The 19466-nt window shown below is 43.7% G+C and overlaps 1 protein-coding gene across 9 annotated transcripts in view; it reads left to right on the top strand.

The window, feature by feature from the left end:
• Positions 1-19466, top strand: part of LOC119004739 (AT-rich interactive domain-containing protein 1B-like) — a 185973-nt gene that overhangs the window by 22719 nt on the left and 143788 nt on the right. For all 9 annotated transcript variants that reach the window (XM_037071915.1, XM_037071919.1, XM_037071920.1 and 6 more), the window contains exon 2: positions 3467-3670. In XM_037071915.1, coding sequence (XP_036927810.1) covers positions 3467-3670 — 204 coding nt within the window. The remainder of the gene's footprint in view (positions 1-3466; positions 3671-19466) is intronic.

Here is a 19466-nt window from a genome sequence, read left to right as displayed (position 1 = left end):
GGGAGGCGGAGAATACACATTCATTTTTGCCTCTGTGGACAGGTGTGGATAATGCCATGTGTGGAAGATGGACCACTGTGTCAGATAGCTCTATATAATTTCATTGAGGGCTGTTTTATTTAAGAATTGCCCGCAAGTGTGTGTGTGAGAGAGCAGGGAGAGGGAGATCAACACTGAGAGCCGGTTGCAAGACTTTTGCAAGAATTTCTGTGCACGTGTGTCCAATCGAGCATCCACTTCCCCGCTCCCAAAACTCTGAAGTTGTTTTCGGTGTCCAGTGCCTTTCTAAGTGCAGCAGTTAACAGTTTTTTTTTTGCAAGCGTGTCTGTGTACATTTGGCAGCCGTGTGAGGGGATTTACTTGTGTTGCGCTCAGCATTTTTTTGGCAAACGGAGGACCTCTTGAGATGGATTGGTGAACTGGATGGAGCTGGGGAGGGGGTGTGTGTCCCATATCACGGGTGGCACAGTGCCCTGGATTTTCAGAAACTGGAGAGCAGATATTGCTTAGTGGACCTGTGTGTGTGTGTGTGTGTGTGTGTGTCAGTGTGTGTGCGCATGTATTTGTGTCTGGCTTGTCGTTGTCCTGAGTGTACAAACATTACAAACATATGACCAGCGTCAATTTTAGCACATCAATAAAATTCTCCCAAACAAGCCTCTCCTCTAATATTCAGATGGTCTAACTCTGTATATTGCTCAGCTCAGACACACTTAATGACTCAATCTATTTTAGGTGCTTTTCTGCATTAAGTATCACTCTCTTTCCTCTCAGTCAGGCTCTTCGTCGTCCTGCTGAGCATTAAGGATGATGATTCAAGGTTTTCTTTCCAAAATCTTGAAGCTGAAGTTCATCCATCTCTACTTCAAAAAGTACAAATGATTTTTTCCTTCAAAAACATTTCAAATGGTGTTTTACTCCACAATGGCTCATAACTGAATTACTCTCTGATTTGGTTTCCTCTAATGTTGGCAATCATTTTGTCAGATGAGACGTCAGCTCTGTCCGCTGGTTAGATACCCATAAACTCAGCAGTAGTTTTGGGTGTTATGGCCTTAACATGAGAATATTTTTCGGTTATATTGCACACCACGATATATATGTCAACATTTGAAATGAAATCTTCTCTAAAGCGTAAATCAATAAATGCTAAATCTTAGCGACAAAATCACCTATTACAACATTTTTGACCACATATCTGGATAATGATACTGCTAGAAAAATCATAGGGATAACTGTTGGTACTGTCAAAAAAAAAAAAAGTGAAATATGTAAGAAAAAAAAAGAGGGGGATATCACCAGAGAAACTGCTAACTGCCACATACGGTAGCTGTGGTTAGCTAGGCAGCTCAGTTAGCCATGCAGCTAGCAGCCACAGAGGGAGCTCGGAGCGCCAGGCAGTGTTGGTGTGTACATCGCTAGCACAGCAGCTCTGGACTTGTACGGGGCAGAGCTAGCTTGTTAGCATGCTAACATCAGTTTTTTTTCTAGTGACAGTTTTTTTTGTGGTTCTTGAACGTGTTCTCACATATTCCGCTTTGACACAATGACATTTTCAATAATTAACCATCAGTATTGTGACTATAGGGACTTAATTGTGCAAGTAGAACACATTTTGAGTCTCAATTCAGAAAAGACAACTCCTATGCCATGTGATGATACAACGATATCCAAAATCGATTAAAAAAAAGATGATATGTTGCGTCATATCACAATAATGATACAAAAATCGATACATTGCTGAGCCATTCTCTGGAACATCTGGAATTATTCTCTCACTGGTGGTTTAATACATGACAGAGGGCAAAGTAAAGAGTACAGCACATGGACAGGACTACAGACTTGCATGAACACACTGCTAAAAGGCTTCTTTTCTTTTTTCTTTCTTAGGATAAGACTCTTGAAATCCTGGTGATGCGGACCTTTGCAGGATAACCCCCTCTCCTCACACACACCCACATACACCTCCATGCTGTGAAATACCTTTTAAACACCCGAGAGGACTCATTCCTCTCTCTCTCTCTCTCTCTGGCTTTCTTTCTCCCTCTCTCTCGCTACCAAAACACACTTTTTCAATCTCTCTCTCTCTCTCTCCTTCTCCTCCACACTCTGTGAAATAGTCCAAACTACTCCACGCACATGCCTCAGTAGACAAAACCACTTTAAAGCTCGAGCGCCGTAACCGTCCGCACGTAACCTGCTGAATAAAGTGCTCCCATCCCCTGACATGTCTTCTTGATATTAGCCTGGCAATATGAGGCAGCTGCAATTTCTCCTCTACGCTAGACAAGGTGATATTGAGTTGGGGAGAAGAGAGGGAACTGAGGAGGGAGCTAGTGGTGGTGGAGGAGGAGGAGGAGGAGGAAGAGGAGGCGGGGGGGTGGTTAGTTGGAGATGAGAGAGGAGAAGTGAAAGTGTGTGTGTGAGAAACAGTAGGAACAAAATGTCATAAATCACACATGATCCTACACGGCGGAGACAAAAGGGAGGAAGCACGAGAGCAGAGAGGGAAGATAGAACAAGTCCACATTATCTGCCCGGCAGACAGACAAACACGGCGCTACGGGTGACGGATTAGCATTAGCTCGACGCACTGTACCGGAATTTTCCAATGGCGCACTGAGACCCAAAACAGCCTCCGAAGAGGCTCTGAAATACTTACAATGGAGTAAATAGCCCTGGACTCTTCTCTCTGAATTTGGTTCGTGTTCATATAGGAAGCTAGCTCCTGAGGTGTGGCTTTGGCGTGCAGGTAACTTTGACCACTTCCCTGCCCTGAAGCCCCGCCTGGGATTCAGAACCTCATCGTAAAGCAAAGTTCAGATACCTGCCAGACTCTCAGTCTCCCAACCGTTCTTCTTGTTTTCATTCAGAAGAGCACACACTCGAATGTAATAATCGGTTTGCTGTAAGCAACAGTGTAGCAAGCGAGAGGAGAGTGCTGCATGGTGATTATTGGCACTGCTGGGCTGTGGTTGTGGGAACAAGGCCATGGAGGGTTTTTTTTTTTTTTTTCTTTTTTTTTTTTATTGCTATGGCTTCCCACCACTTTAAACAGCATTTACAACACTTTCAAAACCCTTTCAGACATTAAAACAAAGATACAAGCTTCAGGTTTTAATTAAATCATTATATTCTGGCCTTCCTCCAGCAAAGTTTGCTCTTGATGGCTGCACAATAAACATCTTTGCTTACTTAATTCCATTTGTAGTTCATTTATGACCTGTAGACTTTAATTTAAGGCTTCCACTCGCTGCGCAATTATAGAATAAATCAATGGTGGCTGTGGCTTGGAGTGTGTGCACTAAGTGGACTTCTGTCAGGGGTTCCAACTTGGCAGATGGCAGAGGAATTCATTTAAACGCCTCTCAGCCAATCACGGTATACCCCTGTGAGTAAATGCAAGATACTGGTCGAGAAAGAAACGCCGATGACGTATCATTAATCCCTCCTTTTTCCTCCACAGGTGTCCTCCATGGAATTCATGGCTATGAAGCGCTCCCAGCTGTACGGCATGGCAAATAATCCCTACTCAACCACCCAGCAGCCAGGGGGCGGGCCTTATCCACCTGGCCAGACGTACACTTCACCTCCGCCACACAGATACCCAATGAGCATGCAGGGGAGGGGCCAAATGGGCATGGGCGGGATGCAGTATCCTCAGCAGCAGGTATGTCAACAAACTCAACCGGCCGTACTTTGGCACACGTGCGTCCCACCATGATTCATGACCTGAGTCATCCCCCTCTGCAGAGCCCATCCAGACTTAATAGCCGTTGTTATAAGCGATGTTGCTGTGGGACATTCGCTTTCTCGTGGTGAACATTCTCCAGCGATTTCCCCCTCGAGGCTTGGCATGTTCAATTTGAGACGCAGCCTAAAACACCAGGCAGCGCATCTCACACCCTGGCATGTGGTGGTGTCACTCCTGTTCATCACTCAGCTCCCCTCAGACTCCCACTGGAGAGAGATAGGTTTGATGCTGTGTGGGCGTGAGTGTGTTGTGTGTGTCTGTGTGTGTGTGTGTGTGTGTGTGTGTGTGTGTGTGTGTGAGTGTGTGTGTGTGTGTGTGTGTGTGTGTGTGTGTGTGTGGGCATGCTCATACTTTACCCTGGTTTAATGGAGCGTGTCTATGCTTGATCATGTATCTCTATATGCTTCTGTATGCACGCATGCTTTGTTTGATTTTTTTTTGTATGCATGTCTCGTGTGTGTGTGTGTGTGTGTGTGTATGTGTGTGTGTGCGTGTGTAGTGGAATGCTCTCTGCTTAGTAAACATAGACACAGCACAGCCGACTCACGTCACAGTCTCTCTGTACGAGACAATAGGCCTGTGTTGGAGACAATAGTGCTTCTGTCTGCTTTATTGAGTCTTAAGTAAATCCCATTTGGACTGGAAGGGTGTGTGTGTGTGTGTGTGCGTGTGTGTGTGTTGTGTGTGCTAACACGAGAGATACAGAGAAAGTATGCAAGTGTATTAATCTGTGTGTACAATATGTACATGTTGGTGTGGATGATATGTATCCCACATTTCTGGCAAAAGGAATTCTCTGTTCTGTTTGTGTACTTGTGTGTTCGTGTGTGTGTGTGTACAACAGTCTAGATCAATCAGTGTAGTTTGTCGTGAAACAGCGGTACCGAGCGCCACAGTGAGATATGGGGGAGTGTCCCCTGCTGTCAGTGCCTGCTATATTTAGTTACCCTGGTCTGTTGGTCTGGACTTGGACACCTCTCACTGGGGCGAGCAAGCTTCCACACATACCAAGACTGCAGAGAGAGAGAGAGAGAGAGAGAGAGAGAGAGAGAGAGAGAGAGAGATGGCGAGAGAAGGAGGTAAACACAGATGGACTGACAGACAGACTTCTTACAGTGTCTTAAAATACTGTACAAATGTGCCTACATGCAGAGGAAATTGGTGTGTAATGCTCTTGTGTTTGCATGTAGATAGACTCTCACACATAATTTTTACATAATGCAGCGAAGATATGTGATTAGTTTGAATTAAAAACATCATGCAGAGATAGAGAAGACATTAAAGGGGCACTATGTTGTTTTAGAGAATAAATTCACACTCAGAATTTTAATATTTACAGTATTAATAATGTTATAATACAAACTCAGTAATATTTTGTTTTTTCCTACCTAAATAAACAAGTTGTTGTCAGAGGAAAACAAGGTCTCAGAACACAGTTTGAATCAAAAGGTGGCAGGGTCCACCAAATACAGACAAAGTAAACAGCAGTTGAGTTGTCCATTGAGGTCAGGTCACGTTTGGGCAATTTGTCTGGGCATTGAAAGTCTATTAATCAATTAAGATCTCTCTCTTTCTTTTCAAAACTGCATAGTGCACCTTTAACAAATAGTTATAGTGAGGGGAGCACAAAGAACTAAAGTGGTACTACACTGATTTTATAGTCAGGAGTCAGAGGAGTAGTAGTTTACCCAGGAAGGGGAGTACAACTTGAATTGTGAAAGCAAATATTTAACCAGAAGCCGCTGGGCCTCAGAGATGTGGTTGTCTACCAGGCAGCGAGGGTCTAAGCTGCATTACAGCAACTGTAACAGTATTGCTGACGAATACTCGATATCCTGGCTTCTGCTGCAACAATTTTCAAATATTTGGAGATATTGCTTACTGTGTGCAGAGGTAAAATGCTCTTTTATACTGGTACTGCACTTCAGTTATTTTTTTATTGCTAAATACATTTTATCAAGCTTATGATCAAAATTATATATGTATTTTTGTATTATTTCTATATTTCTATATCAGTAATATTTGAATTGAATTGTTTTTTTTTCTGGTTTTTAAGTTACAATATGCTGATCAATGAACAACTTCAACATACTGAGTCACAAACAGACTACACTAAGTGAAAAGGTGTGAGGCTGAAGCCAGAGCTTGTTACGCCCACCCTTATTACATGGCAAAAACAGTGTATGATAAAGATAATAATAATAATAACCAAATAAGTACTACGCGAATCACTGTGTTACTCTAATGAAACAGTTTGTTTTGTCTCACTGGTCGCATTGTGCTGTGTGCTCCTAACAGGCAGACTTCATCCCAGACTTCATTACCCAAGCTGCAGGTCTAAACCTCCTCTGACGCTTGGTGATGATGTCAACACACTCCCAAAATGAGCATTATCAAGTCTGCTCTGGGCTTCTGAAGTATCAAATACACACAATCGGGACCCAGCGGGGGTGTGTGTGTGTGTGTGTGTGTGTGTGTGCGTGTGTGAAGACAGCTTGCGCATAGAGAGTAATGCCGACGCATAATGACGTTCAGTCAGTAACACGCACAAAAATACATCCCTGGTACTGTTTTGTGATGAAATCCTCGGGCGTATTACATAGCCCAAGCGTGGCGCTATGGAACGTAATTAGTTCAAATAGAATTAGTTGTTCACTCTGGCTATAGCCATGGGAAATGCGCTTCTAAAGTTTCTAATTATCTGGCTCTGGCTTTAAAAGCGGCACCACCGCATTGCCTATCTGCAGCCGGTGAAATCTAGCTCACAGTAATGAGTTCGGAGGAGGAGGTTTAATTCCACGCTCTCAGATGAGCGTAATGAGCCTCACCTACAGAAAAGCGGTCAGGGGTCTGATCAGGGAGGAGCGGGGAGGGCTAAAAATGAATGCCCCAGATGTGTACTGCAAAATATACTGTACATCAAGTCTTAAAGTGACTATTAATTACATATCAAACGATGCACCAATTGCAGTAAAGATGGACATGATTGCCACCGTGTCCGTGGGAGGAGAAGTCTCCCACCCTCTTTTCCTAACCTCACATGTTGCAGAACTGTCCCAGGATCAGCCTGAAAAGAACGTTCTCACCATCCCTCACTGTGGCTGCAATCAGCATGGGGGGATTGCGGGGTGATGTAAGACGCGGCACACACATTACTCCATGATGCATCGCGCGCCAGGGCTGAGACCTCAGCTCGTCACAGCCAAGCATGCTGGGATGTTGCCAGGCAACGTGACGTCAACAAAAGATATGCGTGTACGTCTATGGCTGTGATTTCCCTTGGACTGAGTGACTGTGTGTGTAGGGGGTTTTAGCAGAGGAACAAAAGGTCCTGTATTGTGTGCCTTTCATTATTGTGATTAAATCCTACTAAAATTAAGCCCCACTCGTATTAGAAAATAACTCTGAAGCAGAACATACATTTCATCCGGCAGAGGTTGGATATGTGGATGTGTAGGGGGCTCATACCACACCATCAATATTAATCTGTAACAGCGTATATGTGCGGTATGATACGCTTCGTACCACTTCAGTTACATCCTGTTAAAGCAGCACTCCATTATTACACCATTTTGTCATCACATACATGTTTTTCTTTACCTTTGTTGAGGTGTTTGGATATCTGACTCTGACATTTCTTCCACTACCTCAATATAACGTGTGTCAGTTTGTGTCTGGTGCTCACAGTATTGAAAGTTACAGTGCACCCTTATAGTTAAGGGATTAAGCCACCCAGCCATACCATCCCTTTACCCGTGTTGCATCCTGTCCTCTTTGTTTCCTGTCTCTCTGCTATTTTGATGTAATAAAAGCGTAAAAGTCTCCCACAATACAGAGAAGAGCTGTAACAGTAATCCTTGTGAAAACTGTTGACTTAAACGTTGCTGTGGATTATCTAGAGCACCTGAGCAGTTATTGTTTGATGCTTTGAGCGCCACAATAAAATGATTTACCTCCATTATACTGGAGACAGAAATCTCTGAGATGATGGATATCTTAAAAAAAAACAAAAACAGGATTATCTGGAAGGTTTTGGTTTTCCCAAGCCGAAAGTGGGAGAAGAGGTTATGTTTTTCTTTCGTCTTTTATGTGAGTGTATAACCAGAATAATGGTGTGTTCAAAAATAGGCAATTTAAAGCGCCAGAGTGCACTGTGACACAAACTGGACTGTTTTTTAGTCGGAGGCCTTTTGGTTACTCAGAGCACAACACACTCAGAGCAGCAGAGGCACTCTCAGCAGAGCGCCAAAATGTTAAAATGCCACTCTTGGCTAAAACTAGCAACTACGGCTGCAACTGTTTTAAAACAGATTTTTATTGTCACAGTATCATCTCTTAATTGCCATGCTCCTCACTACACCTCACTACAGTACATATCGATAGGGCCGTTTTTTTCCCCCCCATCCATTATCTGACACTTTCTGACCCGTTTGTTGACAAACACAGGAAGCGAGTGCTCTACCACTTTGAACAGAACTCTTCTAGTTTAGTGTCAGATTGGATTCATGAACGCACCCTTTGTACATATCGCTTGATCACGAGAGCTACAATTTCACAAACACGAATCACGTCAACTCAGGCTAAATTACTGTTATTTCTTTATGTTCTTTTGCACCCTGAAATGTAAGGTTTCACATCTACACCGTGACATTTACTTACGTACAAAACAACAACCTCTGCAGCTGCTTGGACACATTCACAGATCTGTTGTTGAAAAGCCTGTTCATGAGAACTGACTGTTACCTTAATCTGGCTGTTTACAGTCGGGGAGGTATTGTTGTACAAGCGAGCGTTCCCACTGTGTGTGTAACCCAGAGGCTATACATGACCCCTCCAGTCCAGGTTGAGTCACCATTTCTGGGGGACCTCGTGTACCTGTGCAAACCCCTCCAGCTTAGTGTCTGGAGCTTGTTTTTGTCTCTCACACACACGCACAATCACATTCTTGCACAGACAGTGTGTGCATGTTGACGTACATGTGCTCTCACACAGGCTCCGACACATTCTTACCAATTAGGTACTCAGCTCGTGGCTTCCTCTGCTTAATCCAGCCATTGGAGGCAAGCACAGACACCGATCTCACTGTTGATGTCTTAGATGGAGAGAAAAAAAAGTAAAAAAAAAAGTAAAAAAAAAAACCTCTCCCACCAGCCTCCAGCAAATAAGCCTAGAACTTGCATTAGGTGTAGTTAGCGTCATGCTGCGTCTGCATGCATGCCTGCGAGAGACAGTTTGACTGTGTCACGAAGGGTGAGCGCGCGTGAAGGAAGAGTGTACGTGTGTGCGGGAGGTGATGGGAGCCAGAACAAACGTATCAGCTGGAGAGGTAGAAAAGAGGAAGAGGAGAAAGTAGAAGAAGGAGGCGGGTGTCTTGGGGGATGACAGGCCACATGAGAGAAGCGTCTGTTTGGAACGTGGAATGAAGTTGAAATATATATATATATATATATATATATATATATATATATATATATATATATATATATATATAAGAAAGAAAAAAAACATTGCAGCCAATTCTTAGCGTCATTTCCTGTGATTTCAAAGTTGGCAGACGGAGAGGAAAAGGAATTTGAAGGAAACATTAGTGTTTGATGTGAAAAGAGGGGGAGGGGGTGATAGAGTGGGAGAAGGAGCGGGAGGAAAAAAAAGATATCCTGGGAAATGAAAGAGAGAGAGAGAGAGAAAAGGAGTGAGTGTGTGTGTGTGTGTGTGTGTGTGTGTGTGTGTGTGTGTGTGTGTGTGTGTGTGTGTGTGTGTGTGTGTGTGTGTGTGTGTGTGTGTATGGAGGGGAGGTGAATGTGTCAACGAGTCAGGCAGAAACCATTACCAGTGTTGGCTGTTTGTTCGTTACACACTGGGCCAAACTTAATAGAAGCCAAGCATTTAAAGTCAAGTGGAAATGTGGCTGACCCCGCCGCCTGTTCAGTCCACACAAAACCCCTTCACAAGCCTGCTGTCCTTCGCTTTTTTTATACACCTTTTATCAAGTCACACTCTCCTCTTTAAAGATTATTTTCCAGACATCGTCTTTATTCAGTAACGGCAGAAAGATGTGGACAGAAGAAGACGAATGAAGAGAATAATAATACATTTGTATCTTTAAAAGAGCCTGTATTGCTTTCAACTGGACAACAGCTGTGTGCATTCCTCTTCTCCTTTGTTTTTATTCACTTCATGTGTTTAATTTATGCAGTACAACAACAACAGCACATTTTACAGTGGTTTTCAAAACAGCTGAAACCACTAAACTAAAATCAGTGTACAGCTATTGTCAACTAAGCATTTTATGGCTTTTGGAAAATAGTTGTAGACACTTAGTACAGCTTTCATTTAAATTGGATTTTTGAGATAATAATTTAAAGGAGGCCTATTTAGTTTTCTTCCCCCCGTTCCTTCAGTTTTATAGCTGATTACATGCACACAGCATGTAAGAGATCTTTAAAGTCGAAAAGATCAAAGTTCACACCAACAGAAGCTGCTCTCTCCCACAGAAAATGCTGCTCCTGAAACGCCTCGTCAGTAGTCTCGCCTTTAACTCTGTGACTTGGGACATCACGCTATGTCACACGTGTGCATAATATATGCCTCTGGGCTAGTTGGACACACAACAAGGGATTTAGTGCAGCTGCTCTGTTGTTGTTAGTGGTTCTGGGTCAGGCATGTGTGAGGTGACCAATCAGAGGAGACTGGGTATTCAGGGGCTAAAACAGAGTGTTTTAGACAGAGGGGGAATACAGTGCTGCAACACTGTAGAGTATGAAAAAAACTGATGTGTTTTTCGAGCACTAAAGCGTGTAAACCTATTTTAGTGGTTACCCAAAAATAAAATGATGAACTCAAAATGAGCATGATATGTCTCCTTTAATATAGTATTAGGAGCCTGAAAAAAAGCTGCTAAACAAAATTCAGTCAAAGTGAATTTGTGGTGGTTTCTGATGGTAAGGTGTGGTTTCAATCGTAATGTTTGCAGACATTTGACTCAATCTAATCTGTGTTAAGTGAATGCCAAAATGCTGATAATTACAATAAAATATGTGAGTATATACTTCACTTGGCTAGAAAACAGTGATTGGGCTTTTTCGTTTCCATTAAAACAAAAAGCTGGTAAAAGTCCCCGTCTGTCCTAACATCATCTTGTGGACTATTGACTTCTGGGAGTTAGATGGGTAATTTACGACATCGATTGAGTATGAGCAGGGGGGTTCCTAACCGGTGGGGAGAGTGAGGGCCACTTGGAAGCACTTAGGGGCCCCGGGTGCCGGGGTTGTCTCTGGGGTTAATGCAGCCAGCGCTGCTGGCTCTGACGGATGGCTGGGAAGCCCCAATAAATCAGCCCCTCTGCCAGGAAAGATGGAGGCAGAGGAGGGGTAGGGGTACAAAGGGGACCACTCCAGCCTCGCCACGCCCCTCCCTGTTTGAAAGGCTCTTGAAACATCCGAGGTTCGCTTTTCAAAGCACGCATCTCCACCATGCAGAGAGACACACACAACACACACGTTTCTTTCTTCTATCTCCTTCACAACTCCAAACCTGTACTCCATGCCAGCCCGTGGGACGCTGGGCATTTTCACCTCACAATTAAAAAAGACATGAGGAGGGAGAAACAGAAAGCGAGGGGGGGGGGTTAAAAGAGGAGAGAGAACAGGATTGAAAGAAAGGAGGACAACGATATGGAAAGGCTGATTAATTAAGGGTTCCTCTCTGGCTACAAAATAGATGAAGTTTCAGGATCAATTAATTAGCAAGCTAGCCTACGCACGTCAATGGCTCTAATAGCCTGCTCTCATTTGTAACTTTTATTACCCCACTGCTCTGGAGTGGCTCTTAGCCAATCAGACGCCACGTGCAGATGATGCTACGTGGCCATTAACTGGAAAGGGGGGCGAAAACCCCTCCCATCTCACAGACCAGTTGAAGTGATGCCATCAATTATACCAATGTAAAGTGTGTATATGCCAGATCTAACATAAAGAAAGACAGTATAACACAGAATGGGACATGCATTAGTAAATTCTTTGCCCACTCAGGAGACGCAGGCCATACACATAATATATAGAACTAAATTGTGATGTATATGATGTGGCCCAGTGGATTACACTTTTTCATGTGAGCCATTAGTTAAATTACAAAACCCAGCTGTCACTTCTTTCTTGCTGTTGCATTAGTTGTATGAGCTGCAGACTCCATCACTCTCGCTCAGGCAGGTGAAGGGATGTTGGAATTTAATATAATTTAGTGTTGAATGCAGGCAAGCGGTGTAAAACGTCACAAACTGAGTGTTTTTGAAAGATCCAGGCTCGGCACGCTGTGTCTGCAGTGCGCTATATGCGCCTATTGATAAGATAAAAGAGCAGGGAGATGAAAGCGGAGTGAAACGGAGGGTGCGAGGAAGAGAGGGCAAAAGAAAGGGATGCTTTACGTCTTTGACGAGTTACGAGGGGATTAGTTGCCGCTCTAATTGGTTCACCGCGAATTCATCTCAGTTTTCTCCCAGATTAGAGATAGATTTTTTTTTGCACGGGTCAAGTCTGCTCCGCCGTCTCTGCCTGGGCTTCATTTTTGTAGAATGTTGAAGTGAAGAGACGTGACACGCCATCAACATTTGAAAAAAAGATCTGAGAAGGCATAGATTGGCATGATCAAGGTGTTACCTAGATTCATCTCACATCTATCCATTCGTTGTTAGATTGATATGAGAAGGGAAGATGAAGCGGGTCCCGGCTGTATAGACTATGGAGTGGAACTTCAAAGTACACCTAATGTGCAGTATCGACTTGAATTTAGGTTGACCTGTATTTTGAGTTAAAACTGTGAGATAGATAAACACAGCATCTTCATGAAATTTGTCAAAGGAAATACAGTGTAGTGTGACTTAAAATCAAGAGAATCGTCTTTAACTAGGCGATACATATAAACAAAAAAACACTTGTCTCACACAAGCTCAGAGCTGTCTGTTTGATGGGTTTTGTTTGGTGATGCATGCCCGCTCCTGTGTTTCTCTGGTTGACATGGCAATACGAAAATGTTAGCCGCCAGTTTATTAGCTTCACCTACCTAAAGCTAATGCAGTCTTGTGCAGCGGTTCTGCAGTAAATCCTCCCTTCGTGGAGGTGATAATGGTAAGGTTTTTGTTGGAGACGTGTTGATTCAACTTTATGGTCACTTTGGAGGCTGGATCTTGTGGTGCTGTTGAACTGTACTGCATTGTACGTTTTATATAAACGCCTCTTCGTATTAATGCCGTGCAGCTCTAATGACCATTAAGTTGAATCAACACCTCATAATAGTTGGATAAAAACTTAACATTATAAGCTTGTTGAAGGTGGGATTTATTGCAGGACTCTCCTATTAGAATGCATTAGTCTTTGCTAGGGCTACCTAATAAACTGGCAACTCGTAAAATGGTTATTTTTCAAGGGGAGGTGCTATGCTCATTTTTAAGGTTCATAGTTTTATTTTGGGTTACTACTAGAATAGGTTTACATGTGCTAATGCTCAAAACACATGGGTTTTCCTATATTGTCTCTGTTCAAAATGCTCTGTTGTAGCTCCTGTCTCTTTAAGGCCCTCCCCCTCCTAAATACCTGGTCTGCTCTGACTGGTCAGCTCATCCACACCTGAGCCAGCATCCTCTGCTTCCAATTAGCTGCACTTTACCTCTGAATATAGGCAAAGATTATGCAACTGTGTGACATGTCATGTCACAAAATCACAGATTTAAATCCGGGACTACTGACAAGGTGTCTCAGGCCTTCAGGGCCCTCTTCCTGTGGGAGAGAGACTTTTTGATTTTAAAGTCTTTTACGTTCACGAAATTCTATACAACACACTGAAGGATAGTAAAAAAAAAAAGCACAATACATTTCCTTTAAGGTTTCCTCCTGGGATACAGACTGCTTGCTCATGAGCACTTCAGCACTCCACAGATTTACTTCAGCAAGGTGTTGACGCAAAGCACAGTTAAGACATCACGTCTGAGGTGCGATCCTTCAAAAGGTGTCATGGCACAACATGCGCTTACCTGCCTGTAACCCCTCTTCCCCCTGTCATCCTCACATCACCAGCACCTGATTCATCCCTCACACGCCACGTGGCATCCAGCGACAACCCGAAGGAACTCGACGATCCATTGTGTCACTGTCATTTAACGCAGCGGCACCTCGGAGCGTCGGCACCTAAAGAAGCCGGCCGCGCAGCAGGGGATGTAAAAATCCAAGAATAATCTCCTGAGCTGATGTCGACCGCTAATGGCGAACAAGCGTGTTTCAACTAGAAGCCCCCCTTCCTCCCTCCCCCCCCCCTCCCCGTTCAGATGTAATTGACATGACTCCTACACAAGTTCGAGCCTGTCATCACAGCGAGCGGTGAAAAATGAGCCGAGCCGCCGTGAGCCGAAATGATTGATCTGAGAGACGTTTTAGGGCTATTTTGTGCTGAATTGTGATGTTTACACGTGTCGCGGGCCTCCTTTCCTTCCTCTCCCCTTCGTAATTTAAGGGTGATTATTTTGAATCTGTCAAGACTGAATTCAGCTTGAGTAAGATCAAGCCTTTTCCACACAACATGTTCCAATACAAACATCGAGAAGTTCTGTACTAAGGAACGTTTCAGGTGATCAGAGATGTGTTTTCCTTTTCTCTCACATGCTCTCCTTGGGAAAGCCGGCTATAACTCCTTCAGTATCAAGAACTGTGACCTGCACCACCTCCCTCTTTCCCTCCCTCCCCAGCTCGTTCAGATCCATTTTTGACTCCCCCCCCCCCCACAATGAATCACACTGGCTTTTTTCCTCTCTCCCTCTTTCTCAATTTCCCCTCTCTCTTCTGTCTTTCTTGGCCACAGATTGGGGTCAGGAGTTTAGTAGGGGAAAACATTTGGAGCCGGTGGCACGGGGCCCAGAGGCTCTCGCGAAAGAGAAAAAAAAAAAAAAAACAGAAAAAAAATAAATCGCTGTTCACACACACATTACAGAGAGCATTAACCTGCCCTGCTCTGCCTCTCCAAATGTCTCCATTACGGCTCTGCCTGGAACAACACAGGCACAGCTAGTCGCAGCCAGCCATCAATTGATGCGAGCAGAAACAGAGAATTAGAGAGAGGGAAAAATAAAGAAAGACAGACGGGGGGCAGAGTGCAACATTTGGCAGTCTTTAGAAAGGGATCCGAGATGAAAATATAGAGAAAAAAAAACTCGCCTGCGTGTCTATCAGTCGACTATCTGCTCGCTTTCACTCGCCGTCAGTGCAATGTTGATGTTATCACTAGGTCGATAAGTCACAATCTTTGAATAGACAGGCTTGTGTTTTCATTTGGGAATAAAAAACCTGCAGTATATGAAGTGCACCATGCTTCATAATAAAAGAAAAAAAATATATTTAATTCATCTGCAGCCTAGCTTTTCTTTGTTCCCTGAATGTGGCTGCTTCTATATTTTTATATTTAGTCTTTGCTTGATGTGTAGGGTCTAGGTCGTCACGATTGAGAGTCCTGTATATCACTCCTCCTGTCCCTCACTCTTTCTCTCAGCCGTGTAAGGGCAGCTCATTCCTTGAGGTGTCAAGGGCCCTCCCGATGTGTGCGAGGAAAGGGGAGGAGCGGGAGGAAGGGAGATCAGAGAGGTACGGAGCGACGGAGAACGCCGTCACCTTGGGTGGAGAGATGCGCGAGGACGATGACAACTACAGTGATGCATCCCCTTCTTGTGGTCCTCTATGTTTAATCATGAGCCTGTTGATGCTGATCCTTCCCTCCGACGCCTCATATTTCATTAAGGGACTCACCTTCGCCTGCGATTCACGAACCAGCGATAGTGCTCCCATCCCGTCCTGTGTTCAGGAGATGAGCGCACGTGGTTTTGGCTGCGAGCGGCTGATCTTATCAGCCCGAGGAGCTGAGGAGAGGCTGCCTGATTTGTTTTGGCCCTGAGTGTGATGATAACCTCTTGTCGGTTCAGCTCACATCCAAAGAACTAATGTGTTTCCTCAGATGTCAACTTACAAAAACGTGGAGAGGGAAAGCTCATATTGTGAGACTATAAATTTGCCCGATGAACATAAAGTCGAAAACCATCTTGATATATATATAAAAAAGAATAATATAGAAATAGTATGTTGCTGTGTTGTTGTAATAGAATGAATGTGAAATAATGTAATATGAAATAAACTCAAGTATAACAAACACAAAACAAGTAATACACTCACAAAATATGGGAAAGTAAAACCACTGGCATTAGCACCGGCAGCTACCCAACACATCACCATGCAGAAACATAACATACAAATCGATGAAATGTTAGAATTACCCAAGAGTATCCAGCTCCCTGCCTCCCACATCACTTCTGTATAAAGATCTTTGAAGGATGCATTCACTACAGCTGTTTCTTTTTAACTTGATCAGATAGTTAACTGTATCTGACAATACCACTGCTACTGTAACATTTATTTTTCAAACCCACCATCGGAAAATAAATGTGCAACACTAATTTCAGTCTTTGTCTCGTTGGAAAATCGTGTCAGACATTTTTACATTCACGGCATTTAGCAGATGCATTTGTGCAAAATGACTAACAGTAATTCACACACTGATTCATACACTTCGACATGCTCTACCCCTGAGCCGCAGCCGCTCGTTTTGAGATGTTTCTGCCAATGAAAAGGAGTGAAAACGTGAATGAAAAGAAAGATATTCTCCTTTTATCGTACCCTACAGCACACCATGCACTTTAGGCTAGGAAACAATTATTATCGGTCATTATAGATACATTACACTGCAGAAAATATCAGCCTTCAAGTTATGACCTGCACTCTCCCCTCCTCTATACCATGAGGCTCGGCATCCTTTTCTCATTGGTTAATATCACTTTGTCAATCTGAAACAAAGAAACATGTTTCTCATCGTGATAAATCAGACAGCACGAGGAAAAGGAAAAGATGCAGGTCAGTTGAAAAATGTTACATCTGGATGATTTGAATTGATCAGCCTCTGCTGCTTTAGAAAAACAGAAGAGGCGACTGCCACAGTCACGTCGGCGCTATTTTGATTCCGGTATACTTTTTCATTCTTTTGACTGACAGTTCTGTCAACACTGCCATTTCTCCCTTACTGTTTCCCCGCTGTGCTCCCTTGCTGAAATTTCCTTTGATTATCTGCCTTTAAGTTAGGTTTTACTGAACTGCCAGAGAGACTGGCTGTGAAAAAAAAACACACCCTACTTCATTTTGCACTCTGTTTACAAATGTAATTATTTTAATGTAGTCGGCTTTTTCGCATTCACATCCATCCCTCCAGTGATGCTGCGATTAACCCGCGTGTGTGTAATTCTGCTTTAAGAAAGCGGTTGTCTGTCAGTAGGTACAGTAGCTGAGCTTACGGCTCGGTGTGATTATATTCACATGTCTTGGCTTCTTCCTGCCTATTGAATAAGATTTATTTTTCCTTGACTTACATAGCAAACATCCCTGAAGTCTGGCTGCCAAACACACCTAACTTGCTACAGCAAGTTCTCAATCGATATCATTCCTTTATGACTAAGTAATAAAAGATATGTTTAGCTTGGTGCTGAGATATTAAATGACGTTCGGATGGGATTGCACATAAAAATGTCAGTTTGAGCGAATGTTGGTGGGCAGGTGTGGGCTATTCCAGCATCCGTCAGACTGCAGGATGTATATAATATAGTATTGGCAGTGAACTCTACGAGTTCTTTTCATCAGTGTGCCCTACAATCATTGCAAGGATGGTGGAATAGCTATTTTTTTTTATAACTAACTGCCCGTCTGGTTATTTCTATTTGTATAGATCAGTGGGGGGAGAGCTGTGTATTCGCAAATAGAAAGGAGACATTAATAAGCATACTCCAGTGTGCCCACTTCCCCAGCTTAACCCCAGTCAAAATACAAACCACAACGTGTATAAATATTGTATTTTCAGTTTTCTTTAGAGGTTCATATTATTTGCCATTGTGACTTCATTTTCCTTTGCATATTTCAATGTGTGACATCAGCAGCATACTCCTAAAAAAAAAAGACAAATCAAAAATGTGTTTTTGAAAAGCGTACTCACTTTGGTGCGCACACTCAGTTTCGTTACTTACGATAAGTGTGCCGCATGGGACGCAGTTAACATTTCTCCTTCCCAGCCAACTCACACTGCTGCTGTCCCAGCTCGCTAACGGTAATCAATTGACTTCATTCACCTGGTGGGATCTGTAGTATCTACCTGTATGTGTGTCTCCACCTCTTAACCCAGCATCACCTATATTCTCCAGACTGTGCGAGTATCAAACATTTTGACGCTCCGCTCATTCTTGTTTCCTTCCCCTCTCCAACCGTCTTCCCGGTTATTTCACATCACCCATCCATCCCTCCTCTGAGCCCTTTCTTCTTTCTCCCTCTGCTACTTGTCTGTGTCACCCCCTTTTCTCTCCACATATCTCCCTGTCGGCATCACCGTCTTTATCCGTCTCGCTCTGTCTTTATCACGAGAAACATCGCTTTATCCGTCCCTTTAAGTACTGTATCTCAGTCTGTAACACCCTTCCTCTATCTCTCTCCTGCCTATCGCTCCATCTCTGCCTCTCTAAACATCTTCCTCTGTGCCTCCTCCTCCTCACATGTCTGTATCATGCCTCTCCTCTGTTTCGCTCCCTGTGTCAGCTCATCAGACTCTTTATTACTTCTCTCTCTCTCTATATATATATATATATATATTTAAAAAATAAAATGTATTTCTAGCTGGCACTTCTGTGGTCTGTGGTGGCCTACTAGCATGACAGCATGCTAATGCTGATGTGGCGCCCGCGTGTCCCCTGTCATGCCTCTCGGTGTGTGCGTCCGCGTGTGTGTTCAGGGGGTCGTGGGTGGTGGCTCTGCTTAGCGCTCTGGTTGGCTGAGCCCATCTGTCACTCAAAACGGGCGACCTGTGGTCCCAGTTGCCAGCCAGCCGTATCGCCAGTCTGACAGAATTATGAAAATCCCTGTCTATTGCTCATTGGCCCAATTGAATTACAAGCAGTGCCTTGTTCCGTGCAAGGTTTTTAAACGGCTGATTTAAGGCACACACACTCACACACACACGCACACACCACCACCATGGATGGCTGTTTATTCCCTCCATTTGCAGAGCAGGAAGATATTGTCTGCCTTTTCATTCGACTCCTGTTTTGATAGATTTTTGATTGAGTTCTCCTCAGTGTTTGTGCGAGTGTTTGTCTTTGTATCTTAATATGCCGCCAAGGCTTTTGTTTTCATCACACTGTTTCTGCAGTTTATGGTGAATTATTTGCTTCGCAGGACGTCTATTCTGCGTCATTTCTCCCTACAGCACTTCACATCTGTTGTCATTTCATTACAGACATTTATTTGACACTGTGTGCCTGCCAAGACACTCTGGATAAATCACACTGTTATTTCGCCTGCTTCCACACACCTGAGTGGAAGGGAAAAAGGCACCGAATGGTCTTATTTTCTACTTCCAGCGGTTATTTTTATTGGTATAAGCAACAGCACAGCGAGTCTGTTTATCACTAAGCATATTCTCAGTCAAAGAGAATCAGGTTTCACCGGGCTGGTGTGTACTCAGTAGGTACAGTACATTCATACAGCCGCCCCCAGCGATCAAACAGAAGCTGCATTTGAATGACTCTTTCTTTCCTCCCAAAGCCACTGTGACAGGTTGCTACTTGTTAGACCTCCAGTCTGCCTGCTGTCTC

The sequence above is a fragment of the Acanthopagrus latus genome, chromosome 16 (genome assembly GCF_904848185.1).
Source record: "Acanthopagrus latus isolate v.2019 chromosome 16, fAcaLat1.1, whole genome shotgun sequence".
NCBI classification, from domain to species: domain Eukaryota; kingdom Metazoa; phylum Chordata; class Actinopteri; order Spariformes; family Sparidae; genus Acanthopagrus; species Acanthopagrus latus.
This window is presented reverse-complemented; position numbering and strand designations above follow the sequence as displayed.